At 45.1% G+C, this 15,713-nt stretch overlaps 1 protein-coding gene across 3 annotated transcripts in view; it reads right to left on the bottom strand.

Annotated features, from left to right (window-relative positions):
* Positions 1-14,780, bottom strand: part of TRMT61A (tRNA methyltransferase 61A) — a 37,416-nt gene extending 22,636 nt beyond the window's left edge. Inside the window, exons 1-2 of one of the 3 annotated variants that reach the window (XM_077819431.1) lie at positions 14,760-14,780; positions 11,368-11,732 (exon numbers count right to left, since the gene is read on the bottom strand). In XM_077819431.1, the coding sequence (XP_077675557.1) occupies positions 11,368-11,698 (331 nt within the window). In that variant the 5' untranslated portion in view covers positions 11,699-11,732; positions 14,760-14,780. Of the gene's footprint in view, positions 1-11,367; positions 11,733-14,047; positions 14,133-14,759 lie in introns of those variants that run through there. The other 2 variants (XM_077819430.1, XM_077819429.1) reach the window with 2 other exon arrangements.
* Positions 14,781-15,713: the final 933 nt, after the last annotated feature.

Genomic DNA, 15,713 nt, shown 5'->3' with positions numbered 1-15,713 from the left:
AAGTATCCAGCAACAAAAAATGATTAGGGGACTGGAACACATGACTTATGAGGAGAGACTGAGGGAACTGGGATTATCTAGTCTGCAGAAGAGAAGAATGAGGGGGGATTTGATAGCTGCTTTCAACTACCTGAAAGGGGTCCCAAAGAGGATGGATCTAGACTGTTCTCAGTGGTACCAGACGACAGAACACGGAGTAATGGTCTCAAGTTGCAGTGGGGGAGGTTTAGGTTGGATATTAGGAAAAACTTTTTCACTAGGAGGGTGGTGAAGCTCTGGAATGCGTTACCTAGGGAGGTGGTTGAATCTCCTTCCTTAGAGGTTTTTAAGGTCAGGCTTGACAAAGCCCTGGCTGGGATGATTTAGTTGGGGATTGGTCCTGCTCTGGGCAGGGGGTTGGACTAGATGACCTCCTGAGATCCCTTCCAACCCTGATATTCCATGATTCTAACCCCGCGTACCAAAAGGCTTACCATGGCTGCCTGGAAACCCAATTCTGTTGCCCAGCCATTTGTGATGTGTCACCATACCGGCAGGCGCTCAATATAAAAGGCAAAAAGTGACCTTATACATAAAACACATGTGCGGTCTGCTGTGAATTGCTTGAGACATTGTGGAAGAGTCTCCCTTTTGTTCTCAGAAATGTATCTTAAATTTTACTCTCCCTTTTTATCTCCCCCCAGGTGCAAATGTTTCTATACTCCCCCTATCATCTCCGTCCCTGAGGTTATCGCAGATTAGAAGGCAAAAAAACCGCACTCATGATGACATGTTTTCCGAGCTCATGCAGTCCTCCCGCACGGATAGGGCACAGCTTAATGCATGGAGGCATTCAGTGGCAGAGGCCAGAAAAGCATTAAGTGAGCGCGAAGAGCAGAGGCAGGAGGCGATGCTGAGGCTAATGGGGGAGCAAACAGACATAATGAACCATCTGTTGGAGCTGCAGGAAAGCCAACAAGAGCGCGGACCCCCTGCTGCATCTATTGTATAACCGCCTGCCCTCCTCCCCAAGCTCCATATCCTCCTCACCCAGACGCCCAAGAACGTGGAGAGGAGGGGGGTGGTGGTGGAAGGGAGGCTCCGGGCACCCAGCCACTCCACTCCAGAGGATGGCCCAAGCAACCAAAGGCTGTCATTCAAACAGTTTTGATTTGTAGTGTGGCTACAATAAGCAATGTGGCCTTGTCCTTCCACCCTCCCGCACCCCACCCCACCTCAGCCAGGCTACCTTGTCAGTTATCTCACTTTTTTTTTTTAATTAATAAAGAAAGAATGCATGATTTCAAAACAATAGTTACTTTATTTCCTTTGCCAGCTGTGATTGAAGGGGGGAGGGTGGTTGGCTTACAGGGAATTAAAATCAACAAAGTGGGAGGGTTTGCAGCAAGGAGAAACACACACACAGCTGTCACACCGTAGCCTGGCCGGTCATGAAACTGGTTTTCAAAGCCTCTCTGATGCGCAGCACACCTAGCTGTGCTCTTCCAATCGCCCTGGTGTCTGGCTGCTCAAAAATCAGCTGCTGGGCAATTTTGCCTTAACCTCTCACCCCACCATAAACATCTCCCCCTTATTCTCACAGATATTATGGAGCACACAGCAAGCAGCAATAACAATGGGAACAATACCCACCTGCTGAAGTGAAGAAACAGATTGACAGAGCCAGAAGTTACCTACTACAGGACAGGCCTAACAAAGAAAATAACAGAACGCCACTAGCCATCACCTTCAGCCCTCAACTAAAACCTCTCCAACACATCATCAAGGATCTACAGCCTATTCTGAAGGACGACCCATCACTCTCACAGATCTTGGGAGACAGGCCAGTCCTTGCTTACAGACAGCCCCCCAACCTGAAGCAAATACTCACCAGCAACCACACACCAGAACCACTAACCCAGGAACCTATCCTTGCAACAAAGCCCGTTGCCAATTGTGTCCACATATCTATTCAGGGGACACCATCATAGGGCCTAATCCCATCAGCCACACTATCAGAGGCTCATTCACCTGCATGTCTACCAATGTGATATATGCCATCATGTGCCAGCAGTGCCCCTCTGCCATGTACATTGGCCAAACTGGACAGTCTCTACATAAAAGAATAAATGGACACAAATCAGACGTCAAGAATGATAACATTCAAAAACCAGTCAGAGAACACTTCAATCTCTTTGGTCACTCAATAACAGACCTAAAAGTAGCAATTCTTCAACAAAAAAACTTCAAAAAACAGACTCCAATGAGAGACTGCTGAATTGGAATTAATTTGCAAACTGGATACAATTAACTTAGGCTTGAATAGAGACTGGGAGTGGATGGGTCATTACACAAAGTAAAACTATTTCCCAGTGTTTATTCCCCCCTCCCCCTCCACTGTTCCTCAGACGTTCTTGTCAACTGCTGGAAATGGCCCACCTTGATTATCACTACAAAAGGTTCCCCCCTCCCCCCCGATATTGCTGGTAATAGCTCACCTTACCAGATCACTCTTGTTACAGTGTGTATGGTAACACCCATTGTTTCATATTCTCTGTGTATATAAATCTCCCCACTGTATTTTCCACTGAATGCATCCGATGAAGTGAGCTGTAGCTCACGAAAGCTTATGGTCAAATAAATTTCTTAGTCTCTAAGATGCCACAAGTACTCCTTTTCTTTTTAATGGGAATGTTGGTAGTGCTGAGGTCTAACCTAGTCAGCAAACATCCCCAGCAAGCTTTTAAGCGTCCAAAGGCACATTCTACCACCATTCTGCACTTGCTCAGCCTGCAGTTGAACTGCTCCTTACTACTGTCCAGGCTGCCTGTGTACGGCTTCATGAGCCATGGGAGCAAGGGGTAGGCTGGGTCCCCAAGGATAACTATTGGCATTTCAACATCCCCAAAGGTAATTTTCTGGTCTGGGAAGTAATCCCTTCTTACAACTGCTCAAACAGCCTGGAGTTCCTAAAGATGTGAGCGTCATGCACCTGTCCCGGACATTCCACGTTGATGTCGGTGAAACATCCCTTGTGATCCACCAGTGCTTCCAGCAACATTGAGAAGTACCCCTTGTGGTTTATGTACTGGTTGGCAAGGTGGTCCGGTGCCAAGATAGGGATATGGGTTCTCTCTATCTCCCCACAACAGTTAGGGAACCCCACTGCAGCAAAGCCATCCAGTATGACCTGCACATTTCCCAGAGTCACTACCCTTGATAGCACAACGCCAGTGATTGCATTGGCTACTTGGTTCACAGCAGTCCCCATAATAGATTTGCCCACTCCAAATGGATTCTGAACTGACCAGTAGCAGTCAGGCATTGCAAGCTTCCACAGGGCTACTGCCACTTGCTTCTCAACCATCAGGGCAGCTCTCATCTTGGTATTCCTGCGCTTAGGGTGGGGGAAAGCAACTCACGAAGTTCAAGGAAAGTGGCCTTACGCATGCGAAAGTTTCGCAGCCACTGTGAATCATCCCATACCTGCAACACTATGTGGTCCCACCAGTCTGTGCTTGTTTGCCGGGCCCAGAATTGGCGTTCCACTGTATCAACCAGCCCCACTGCTGCCATGGATGTCCCAATTGCCACAGCCTGTGCTTTCAGGAACATCTGTGTCCATGTCCTCATCACAATCATCCTTGTACTAGCTCTCTTAGCTCAGTTCTGCACATACTCCAGGATAATGCGCGAGGTGTTTACAATGCTCACAAACAGCAGCGGTGAGCTGAGCGGGCTCCACGCTTGCTGTGGTATGGCGTCTGCATGGGTAACCCAGGGAAAAAGGCGCGAAACGATTGTCTGCCATTGCTTTCACGGAGGGAGGGGCGACTGATGACATGTACCCAAAACCACACTCGACAATGTTTCTGCCCCATCAGGGATTGGGAGCTTAACCCAGAATTCCAATGGGCAGCGGAGACTGCGGGAACTGTGGGATAGCTACTCACAGTGCACCACTCCAGAAGTCGATGCTAGCCACTGTATTGTGGACACACTCCGCCGACTTAATGCGCTTAGTGGGGACATACACAATCGATTGTATAAAATCGATTTCTAAAAATAGATTTCTATAAAATCGACCTAATTTCGTAGCGTAGACATAGTTTGCAACATGCAGCAATTACCAAGTATAGAGATTGACTGAGATTAAAGCTACCTGACAGAGATGGAAGTCTGAGAGAAAAGGCCACTTTCAACAGACAGGTATTTTAACCCTCTCAGGGCTATCTTGAGTCTCTTTCTTCTCTGCAAAGCTCAGACTGTGTATCCTGTATCTGACTTTTCGCAGGTTCTCTCATTGCGAAGTTACCCAATTCTGAGAGCAGTACTCTAAAAAGTACAGTTCAACCTCAGAGTTACAAACTGACCAGTCAAACACACACCTCATTGGAACCGCAAGTATGCAATCAAGCAGCAGACGACAAAAACAAGAAAAAAAAAAAGAAAAGCAAATACAATACAGTGCTGTGTTAAATATAAACTACTAAAAATAACGGGAAAGCAGCATTTTTCTTCCACACAGTAAAGTTTCAAAGCTGTATTAAATCAATGTTCAGTTGTAAACTTTTGAAAGAACAACCACGTTTTGTTCAGAGTTACGAACCTTTCAGAGTTACGGACAACCTCCATTCCTGAGGTGTCTGTAACTCTGAGGTTCTACTGTAACCTTAACTCTAAAAGGTAGCTCTGGCTATAGTTAAAACATAAATTTTTTAAATTTAGATAGCAGCAGGAGATGGGGAAGAGAAAGGTTCACCCACTAAGTATCACAAATGAGACATCAGCCAGATTCCTAGATCCTTCAAAACCTGGGAATAGTGCATTTGTATCATTTTAATAGTAGGGCAAATATCTGGAGATACTGGCAGCAAGCTACTCTTTAAAAATAAAATCAGTAGAAAAATAAGCTGTAGTAATACTTTTATATCACGACTGTGTTTTTTAATCTAAACCCATTTCCAAGAGTCAATGGTACAAAATTAAAGATTCTAGTCATCTTATTTTTTTTCCCCCTAAAAGAAAAATAAAATCCTTTTACTTAAATTGCTTGAGATATAGTATTATGCAGAATTTATTCCATTTCATTTCAGAATGAAAGCATTTTATCTTTCCCTCCTTATTTCAGTCTTATGGGTATGACACAAGACATGAGGAAATTCAACACCAGCTGTTAATATAAACATTAAGCTAAATTCTACTCTGTTTCACTGATGTAAATGCAGAGCAATTTGCTGCAGTCTGTCAAGTTACTCTCTGTTTACAGCAGTGTAACAAAGCAAAATTTGACCCATTCATTGCTATTACATCAGCAATATAAAATAAAAGCCAAATGGTCGTTAATGCTCTAGTTGCATATAATACCAGCATCAGTAGGAAGCAGACTCAGAATGTCATTACTAGACTAGATTTCCTGGCTTGTTTCTGTTAATCACTGCAGGCTTGTTCCCTGTTAGGCCACAAAAGGTTAATCTAGAACTAATTATTTAAGATTGCTGGAATATAGTCTGATTTAGGATCGCACCAAAGTATGTTACATCATACCAGCCTCGCCCCTACTTGTCAATACTTGTAACATTTTTATTCAAATTGTCATTTCTGGTCACTTGCACTGTGCTTCTAAATAAATTCAGGTTTCAGAGTAGCAGCCCTGTTAGTCTGTATCCGCAAAAAGAAAAGGAGTACTTGTGGCACCTTAGAGACTAACAAATTTATTTGAGCATAAGCTTTCGTGAGCTACAGCTCACTTCACGAAAGCTTATGCTCAAATAAATTTGTTAGTCTCTAAGGTGCCACCAGTACTCCTTTTTAAAATAAATTCACTTATTTCAAGGAGTAACCAAAAGAATCCGGAGCAATGCTTTTTCTTTTATCAACAGTCAACCAACCCTTCAGGCACTGCAGGCCACAGGTATAGTAGTTAGTTGTTATTAGAATGGTCAAAATGGAAAAAATTTGGGGAGAAAAGGTGGGGTTGTTGAAGATGTAGTGGAAACTGATGAGGAATGTAGGTCGTCTGTCCAGAGGATGAAAATATCATTGATGTACTTCAGGTATATAATTGATTTCATAGTGCATTTGTCCAGAAATTCTTCCTCAAGGTGGCCCAGGAATAGGCTGGCATATTGGGAAGCCATCTTAGTACTCATAGCTGTTCCCATGGTTTGGATAAAGTGTAAAATTGTTACGGGTGAGGATGAAATAGATGCAGTGACACAGTTATTGTGAGGGATGTTGATGTATAGGGAGGTGACATCCATGGTGGCAAGGATGGTGTTCTGAGGATGGTTGGTTAATGTTGAGGAGTTTGTGGAGGAAGTCAGTTGTGTCCTGGAGGAAGCTGGTCCCTTGTGTGATGAGTGGCATGAGGATGGTTTCTGAGAGTCCTGATATTCATTCAGTAAGAGTGCCATGGCCAGACACGATGGGTCTGTCTGGGTCCCTTGTTTGTGTATCTGAGAAAGCATGCAGAACGTTCTTGGTGTGGGATCATGGGTGATGAGGTTGTAGAGTTTCTCCTGGAGTGGTCTGGGGAAGGATTTGAGGATATCCTTAAATTCCTGGGTGAACTGTCGTGTGGAATCTTCGAATTCTTCATAGTAAGTGTAGTCAGGGCTGTTGGCTGACCTCATTGATGTAGTCATCATGGCTGAGAACTACAATGACCCTCTTTGTCTGCTGATTTGATCTGTGACCCACTAACCCCCAGTTTATTGTTAACGGCCCACAACATCTTGAACAGTCTTTTAGAATGTGTGTTAACTACTTACTAAACAATCTATTCCACCTTGTATTTAGCTGTGACATTGAGAGTACCTTTCCCTGACCTGAGGAAGAGCTCAGAGACAAACTTTCCAGCTATACATTCACAAACAGAAGTTGGTTCAGTAAGATATTTAAAAATTTTATTACAGCTAATGTTAAAAAAATTATATAATACATAGTTTGGAAAAAGAGTGTCTGTACTTAGTGCTTAGATTATCCACAAATACAAAGTTAGTTTTTTAAAGTTATATGATACATAATCAGCAATAACTAAAATTTAAGTGAATAGATTTAACAATACAGTTTTGGTATTAGAATCTGAATACCTGGGTACATCATTTGTGAAAAGTTGAACCGAGATTTGGTTGTGGAAAGCAAAATATATCAGCCAGTGGAGACTATCCCTCACTAATTGAGAATTAGGTTGGTTGTCCATTTAGAAAATACAGTCCATGAGGAAAGTATTTGTTATTTTCCTGACTGCGCTTCTCATCGGCACTCTAGCTCACTTCTCCTTGTCGATGGCCAGTGATGTGTTCTATGTAGATGTCCCTTGGCCACCCAATGGTATCAGACACCATGAGTTGCCGCATCAGTCGAGCATAGCGTTGACTGATTCCGCATTCTCTCAGCACTCACTCATTACTGAGGTCCCATGCTCCTAAGGCTCCGACAATCAGTACGTGTGTCTGGACCTGGTAACTCTTAGCTCTCAAGGTTTCGGCCAGAGGGGCATATTTCTCTACCTTTCGAGCTCAGGCATCGTGGAAGGCCGGGGTCCTGTTCTCGAAGGGCACTGTGATGTCCACCACGATGATCTTCTTCCGGTCCTTGTTGGTGATGACGATGTTCGGTCACAGTTGGCTGTCGGTTCCGGGGGTGGCGGAGTTTACAGCAACCTTCCCCATGGGTGGCGGGATGGCTCTGGCCAGGCGATCTTGGATGGCATTGTGTCACAGGTGCCAAGCTCTGGAATGGGGCTTGCAGCTACATAGGACGTGGGGTAGTGTCTCGTTGGCGTAGTAACACTTTCTGCATCGCTTGTCCCGATTCCCATGGCAGACGGCTCCGTTCAGTGGGATGCAGTTGAGCCAGTCCCTAAGGATGAACCTCCTGTCGACAAATCAGGTGAAGCTGCCCCCAGGGAGAAAGTCGTTGCTAGCGTCCCACTTGCACGTCACCTCAAACGCCTTGCCCTGGTCCGGCTTTCGTTTCAGGTTTTCCACGTATTGGCAGTGGATGGCATCCTTCAAGGTCCTCTCTGGTTCTAGCTCTTGGAGTGATGATAGCGTGATCTGTATTCTTCACCTGTGGTACCAGTACTCCTAGCTCCTGGTGTTCCTTGCACCACATCCAGTGGCAGCAGATACGCTTCTCCAGTCATCGTAGCATTGCAGGCACGAGTCCAGAGCGAAGCAAAGTCTCCCCTGTCTCTTCCAAATTCATCTTACAGCGAGCCACTCGGGTAGTGGTGACATCTTGGCTGGAGGGGGTTCTGGCAATTTGCTTCTTGACGGCACGTGCAGAGCACTCTCTGCGATGTTCCTCACCATGGTGTCCGGGCACATCAAAAGGCGGAAGTGATCACGGCAACATTGCACAGATCACCCATTCGAGAGACGTTGGTGCCGCCCTGCCTGTGCAAGATATACACCAGTTAATTGCTGGCCCTCTGGGGGAGAAACATCCACTTCTTCACCAGCTGCCGGACGGTGCTGTCTGCCTTGTTCAGAGGTACCTTCGCCATGGCAGATCCCCTCAGGACGAATGAGATACGGGGGATCAGGAAGATGTTCAAGGCGTTGATCTTCTGCCACGGCGCCAGTAGGGAGGAGTCGATCCTGGCCACATCTCGTAGGATCTCTGCGATAGTATCCTCAGATGTCTGCTGGACGTAGAAACTTGTTGTTGGTATGCTTGCCTGTCCTCGAGGAAGATCATGGGTTCACTCTGGACCTGAAAAGACGTCACCTGGACTGAATCCCTTCTACTGCCATTGATATGCAGGGATGCAAACTTCCTGCCATTGAAGTGGAATCCCATCCAGTTGGCAGCCTTGCTGGTGATGTCTAGCATTTGTTGGAGACTCTCGGGGTTGTTTGTAATCAGGACCAGATTGTCTGCGGAGGCCAGGATATTCACTCTGTTGTCATATAGATTGAAACCACCTAGACCGCTGGAGATCGCTCAAATGAGCGGCTCTATGGCTAAGTTGAAAACGATGGAGCTCAGGGGGCAGCCTTGCTTCACGCCACTACAGATAGGAATTTTGGGTGTCTCTCCTTCCGTGCAGCACATGGTGGTAGTGCAGCCTTCACACAGTTCCCGGACCAGTTGGAGAGAGTTTTCAGGCATACGTTTGAACTCTCGCAGCGTGGCAAAAATGTGCTGATGGGGCATCGATCCAAAAGCATTAGCCAGGTCAAACCATGCTATGGCACCTTGCCTCTGTGCCCTCCTGGCCATGTGGATGCCTCACCCACCTTGTCTCTCTAATATCCTGGGACCAACACATCTACAACAACTCTGCAATTCCAGCCCTAAGACTACCATTGTACAAACTAGAATCTGGACTTGTGGGGTTCAGAGTTTCTGCAGAATCAAGGGCTTGTGCAATAGTGCCTTATGCATCTGGAAATACCAGTTTCCAGTATTCAGGGGTTAAATATATACACACATCACATTCCCTGACCCACAAATCTGAAACAGAATGACAGATGAAATTTTAGTTGCGTGTGAAAAAAAGCCGTGCCTAAAAGGCTGCCAATTATTATGCAAGACTGGGAATGGGAAACCTTAACCAAAAATACAGCATAACAACATTGTGCACTCCTTTTATGCATCTGCTCTTGAGAGTCAAGGGACAAGCAGGTTTACAAAAAGAAAAGGAGTACTTGTGGCACCTTAGAGACTAACCAATTTATTTGAGCATGAGCTTTCGTGAGCTACAGCTCACTTCATCGGATGCATACTGTGGAAACTGCAGCAGACTTTATATATACATAGAGAATATGAAACAATACCTCCTCCCACCCCACTGTCCTGCTGGTAATAGCTTATCTAAAGTGATCATCAGGTTGGGCCATTTCCAGCACAAATCCAGGTTTTCTCACCCTCCACCCCCCCACACACAAACTCACTCTCCTGCTGGTGATAGCCCATCCAAAGTGACAACTCTTTACACAATGTGCATGATAATCAAGTTGGGCCATTTCCTGCACAAAAATGATTCAATGGAGGCAGACAGAATAAATCCCTCAAAAAGAAAGGCAGCTATATACATTAATAAAAATTATATATTTCCCCTACAGTACAGGAAAGTAATCAAATGGCAGGAAATTATTATGTAGCCCTAATAATGCTGCCTGCAGTAAAAACAAATATTAAAGCATCATATAATATATTTAATCAATATGATAATGAACATTTAGTATAAAATACAACAACTCCCCTTTTGCATCGCAAGCAACAGCCTAGCATTTATAATGTTTAAAGCACACTTTACAAGCTAAACAAAACACACCACTAATCCATTCAGAGGGTTAAAATCATCTGTATGAAAAGCAGTGGAACATAGTGCACAGATCACCACTGGTATCAAACCACCCATTGTACATTCCATTGCAGCTGACCTTTGTGTGCTGTTTCAGTACTGCATATAGCACATACATAGTGTAAGAAAGGCCAAATATGTGGATTATGTAGCCTGGTGAACGCTCCCATTTTATCCCACGTATTACCCGTTTAACCCATACCGTTTTGTTTTCTTTTTCAACCTGTATAAGTTCTACCAATGCTCAAGAATGTAGGGTTTATATCTGAGGTTTGTCAGATAAGCTGTTCTGTAGACAACTCCCCCCACACCTAATACTATTTAAACGAACTGAACTATTTCATCTGAAACTGGCACATTCCCAAAGACCAACTCATAATTTTAAGAGGAATCCCCCCCCCCCCCCCAAAAAAAACTAATTCACCCCCCAAAGGGAAAAAAAGTATAAAATTATTTATTTTAACTCAATAACCTTGTTACACACGCTTCTGCACATGGTCCCCGCCACATAAGTGTCACATAAGTGTCTTTTCAGTACAGAAAAATAGAGCATTTGCTAACATTCATAAACGAAGTAGAATTATTCAAGCTGTAGGCCAGGAAGGCTCTAGCAGCAACAAAACAATTCTGTATCTATCTATATAAAGTGTAAAACAAAGTCTGTTGCTAGTTAAAGTGTTGTTGAGAACTGCTGGGTTAACTAAGGGGTCCAAGGCCCCCTGGGGGACCACGAGCAGGTTTCAGAGGGTCCACCAGACAGGGCCGGCATTAGATTCACTGGGGCTCAGGGCAAAAAGCCAAAGTCCAGCCGCCCCAAGCCCTGCCACCCGGGCCTGAAGGTGAAGCCTGAGCAGCTTAGCTTTGCGGGGCACCCTGTCATGTGGGGCTCTGGGCAATTGCCCTGCTTGCTACCCCCTAATGCCGGCCCTGCCTTTTGTATGCAGAAAAACAGCTGTTGTGGCACAGGTGGGCTGTGGAGTTTTTATAGCATGTTAGAGGGGCCTCAGAAAGAAAAAGGTTGAGAACCCCTGAGTTAAATACTAAAATCCCTTATTAAAAACTATTACCTGATTCACACACTATGGATCCTGGCTTCAATTCCAGCATCATGGTGATTAAAGAGATGTCAGTTGAATAAAGAATTTGTGTTCTGTGGGGAAGATTCATAGTCCACAACTCTGGGGTTGGATGAAGAATAAACACCCAGCCTCCTTTACTGCAGGTCACCTTTGAGCCGTACCTTTTGCCTATGAGATCACTGGAATGTCTAATGACCCCATACTTAGTCTGAGTTTTACTGCCATGTTGGACTTTCACAGGAAACATTGATTCATGGCCCAAGAACACAATAGCTGTGTCTCCATCTTTTATCGTATCTCCGTAGTCAACAAAACTCATTGCGATAATCTTCTAGTCGGCTGGATATTTTCACCTAAAGGAAAAGAAACATACAAGAGAGTTTTATACCTTTAGACCATGATGGAGTTTTATATGGAATTATGAATGATAAAAGCAAGAATATGTCATAGAATATCAGGGTGGGAAGGGACCTCAGGAGGTCATCTAGTCCAACCCCCTGCTCAAAGCAGGGCCAAGCCCCAATTTTTGCCCCAGATCCCTAAATGGCCCCCTCAAGGATTGAACTCACAACCCTGGGTTTAGCAGGCCGATGCTCAAACCACTGAGCTATGGGATAGCTTATTATGGGATAGCTCAGTGGTTTGAGCATCGGCCTGCTAAACCCAGAGTTGTGAGTTCAATCCTTGAGGGGGCCATTCAGGGATCTGGGGCAAAAATTGGGGCTTGGCTCTGCTTTGAGCAGGGGGTTGGACTAGATGACCTCCTGAGGTCCTTCCCACCCTGATATTCTATGAGTCATGTTCTATATCTAAAGCTTGAAGAAACTATACACAAAATGGCTACTAAATTTAATGTAGTTCTGGAAACATTTAGAAATGTAACAAAAGACACTGGACCAAATCCTTGCCCACAAAAAGCTCTCATTGACTTCAACGTGACCAACATTTGTCCCATTGTACACTGAACACATTTATAATTTTAAACAAGTTTAAGCAAACAAATTCTTTCTTCAGCTTGTTCCACATTGTTACAGAGCGAGCTACAAGGAAATATGAACTGTAGCTGTCTATTAAACCCCACTGCACAAGTTCTCAAGCATGCCTGCTAGGCAGTGACTTTTGTTCTCTCTCTTTGGTGATTTATGACTTAAGACAACAAACATTCTATCCAGAGCAAGAGCCACCCCTAGAACTGGGCAAGCTTAGCTTTTGACACCATGGATAGAAGTTAATGGGAAAATTTCTACTCAATTGGTTTCAAATTCTGGTTCATGAAAGCTTCAACATAACCAAAGGATGGCCCATGTTCGATTTTAAAAAAAGAGACTAAATGGAGTGAGGGATTCCCCTGGCATGAAGGTTTCAGGTCAGGTCATCCAAGAGCCTTAATGTGATCCCTTTAAACAATTAACCATTTACAAATATGTATCTTTAAACAGTCTTCCATGAACTTAAAAGCCAGAGCAGAAGAGTAAAGCTTTGTGGGGCTGTTAACTTTCAGCTATCAAATATCAATTAATTGTGGATTTTAGCTGATGTGGTAACTTGGATATACTTTTTACCCAAGATATCAGGTTATTTACTGTTGGGTTTTGGTTTCTACCTGCAACGATAGAAGTAGTTAACTCTCAAGTTGCTGTGCATATACCGTAGTTGCAGTTTTTCTCCCATTGTATTTATTGAGTGACTAGCTACTTAACTTTATAAAGCTAGAATAACCTGAGCTATGAAATGGAAAAAATATTTTATATTCCTGTAAACCAAAAATAGTTCCAGCCTTCAAGAAGTTCTTTCCCAAACAGACTTTGTATCTCCAGCTGCAGACTGGGGAAAAGTAGCTGTTAAACATTACTGAAGGGTTAAATTGTGCAATATAAAATAGAGACTCCCCCTTATAAAAACAGAAATCTGGTGCACAAACCAGGAGCAACAAAGAGAAGTAAGGCATAACATTTATGGTGCCTTGCATAGTCCCTCATCTGGGTTTGAAACACAGCATTCTTTTACAAACACTCCTATAAAATATACGGGCCACGAGATCCAGTATTTGGCTATCAGCTATAGCGTTTATTATAATCATGCTCCTTGGCCTGTAAGCAAAGGAAATCTTTGACTCCTGAACAGAGCCCTAGAGGAAGAACTGCTTTATCTACTTACTTTTTATAAACACAAAAACTCAGCTGCTAGAATCTAGAGGCAAATTAGCTAAATGCAGTTTTGAAAACCTAATGGCTGCTTTAAGGCCACTTTAGAGTTAGTTAACTTGATTCTCTATTTACTAGCCTTAGAATTAGACGCTCAAATAAAGGAGGCGGGGAGGGGAGGCAGGAAGATGCTGTAGGGATTAGAAAGCAGCAGCATTAAGCTGTGAAGGGTCCAGCTCTCGACGACACCGCAGCGACATGCTTCAAGGCAGCTCGGGTCAAGCTAACGTTGGCCACTCAAGGGGGGAGACTCGAGGGTGGGGTGAGCAGGGGGACAGATGACCCAGAGCTGGCCTCACAGTCTCCCAGCCCCTTCCTTCCCCCCATGGCCCAGGCTCCTTCCCTGCCGCAGGGTGCCCGCCCCTCTCCAGGTGCCAGAGTCTCCCAGCCTAGGCCAGTGGGTGCGGGTGGGTAACACAACACCCACCTCCCCCAACCGCAGCCGCCCCACCCGGTGCCTTTACCTGCCTGGGCTTCCCGCTCCGGGCGGGGACATTAAAGGCGCCACCGGCCCCGGCTCGGCTCACACACGTGGTGCTCAAACCCCCGCTTCCTCCTTCCGCCCTGGTCGCAGGCTGCTGACGCTCCGCTTCCCTCCCTCCCCATGAGCCCTCTGCGCCGGAGCGAGCTGGCACCTGCCGGCCCAGCAACCCCGCCGGGAGCAGAGTCAGTGCGGGGAGCCCGGCCCCCTGCCACCTCCCCGGCAACGCTGCAATTCCGGACCCCGCTCCCGGCACGTGGGGACCCGGGGACTGGGGAGAGCCCCGCCCCAGGGAGCAGCCCGAGTGCCCCCCCCCCCAGCTCCTGGCCGGGACGGGGGAGACTCCCCCATTCTGGATTCCCTGTAAGGCGCATTTTTAAAGCTCTCCTATCAGCAGGAGGTTTCTGCGGTGGGCTTGTCTCGGGGAGGATCAGTCCTCAGCAGGGCTTAAATTGTGGGCGGGCTGAGCCCCGGCACTTCTAGGCTTAGCAGTTCATAGTCCCCCCCGCACGGCTGGGTTTGCCATGTAAGTTCTTAAAGTAAAAGAAAATTGCTTGAGCCCTGGTTCCTCTTTCATTACCAATGAAGCCCTGGTCCTGGGAGTCTCACTCACATCAGAGCCTGAGCTGTCATTGCAGGGGTCTCTCCCTTATGCACCCCGCCCCCTAAACCAAGAGCCACAGGGATGAACTCACCGGAGTTGGCTGTGTGTTCAGATCTAATCTGCCCACTCTTGCTCAACTGGAGGAAGAGGGAACAGGCTCATTCTGGATCCCTTGAAAGGGCGTATTTAATAGTATCTCCCTGTGCTGATGAAGGACTTTGCATTGTGTTTCAATGAGACTTTAGAGGACATTGAATGAAAGAACACTGAAGTAGTCTGGGTCCAAAATGTAATGGCTGTATTAAAAGAACAGATTTTACTAAACTTATTAGTAATATCATTTTTTCCTGAAATAAAAAAAAATCAACAGGCTTTTGCAACATTTTGCTAGTGCATGAAAGTGAATTTGCCTAGTTTGTTTTCATTCTGGTTGGCCCATGAAATGCAACAGGATTCTGATCCCACACTGAGCTCTGTGCAGGCAGCTTCCTGCACCCACACAGAGCCTCAGTGACTTATTCTTTCAATATTAATAATGATACTTACCTCCTTTGTAAAATGCTTTTCTATGGAGCCCATTGTAAAGATTGTTGTTATTACCAATAATCTGAGCTGGTAATAATAACTTAAAGACTTTTTTTAAAATATACGATTTTTGTCTTGGTGGTGTTTTTTAAGAGTAAGGATGCACTGAGTACAGCACCGGCACAATCTTAAACTTTATGGATGAAATCCTCAGCCCACTGAAGTCATTTGAGTTTTGCTATTGACTTCAATGGGATCAAGATTTCATGCTAACTATTCAGGAAAATAGGCAGAATTCAGAAATAAGTTCTCTAGAATACATTGCTATTATACAAAGGATCTAATTCTGGGAAAGAGCTGATGACAACTAGCCATTACATAGGCTATAGGGAAAAAAGACATTAATTCAGGAGAAATAGAATCAATGTTCTAAAGACCAAGAGTGATAAACTCTCACCATCACCTAAATTGCATGTTAAAGGTTTAAATAGTGTGTAGACCAGTGGTCTCCAAACTGTGG

The sequence above is a fragment of the Eretmochelys imbricata genome, chromosome 6 (genome assembly GCF_965152235.1).
Source record: "Eretmochelys imbricata isolate rEreImb1 chromosome 6, rEreImb1.hap1, whole genome shotgun sequence".
NCBI classification, from domain to species: Eukaryota; Metazoa; Chordata; order Testudines; family Cheloniidae; genus Eretmochelys; species Eretmochelys imbricata.
The sequence above is the reverse complement of the archived record's forward strand: the minus strand, read 5'-3'. Positions and strand labels throughout refer to the sequence as shown.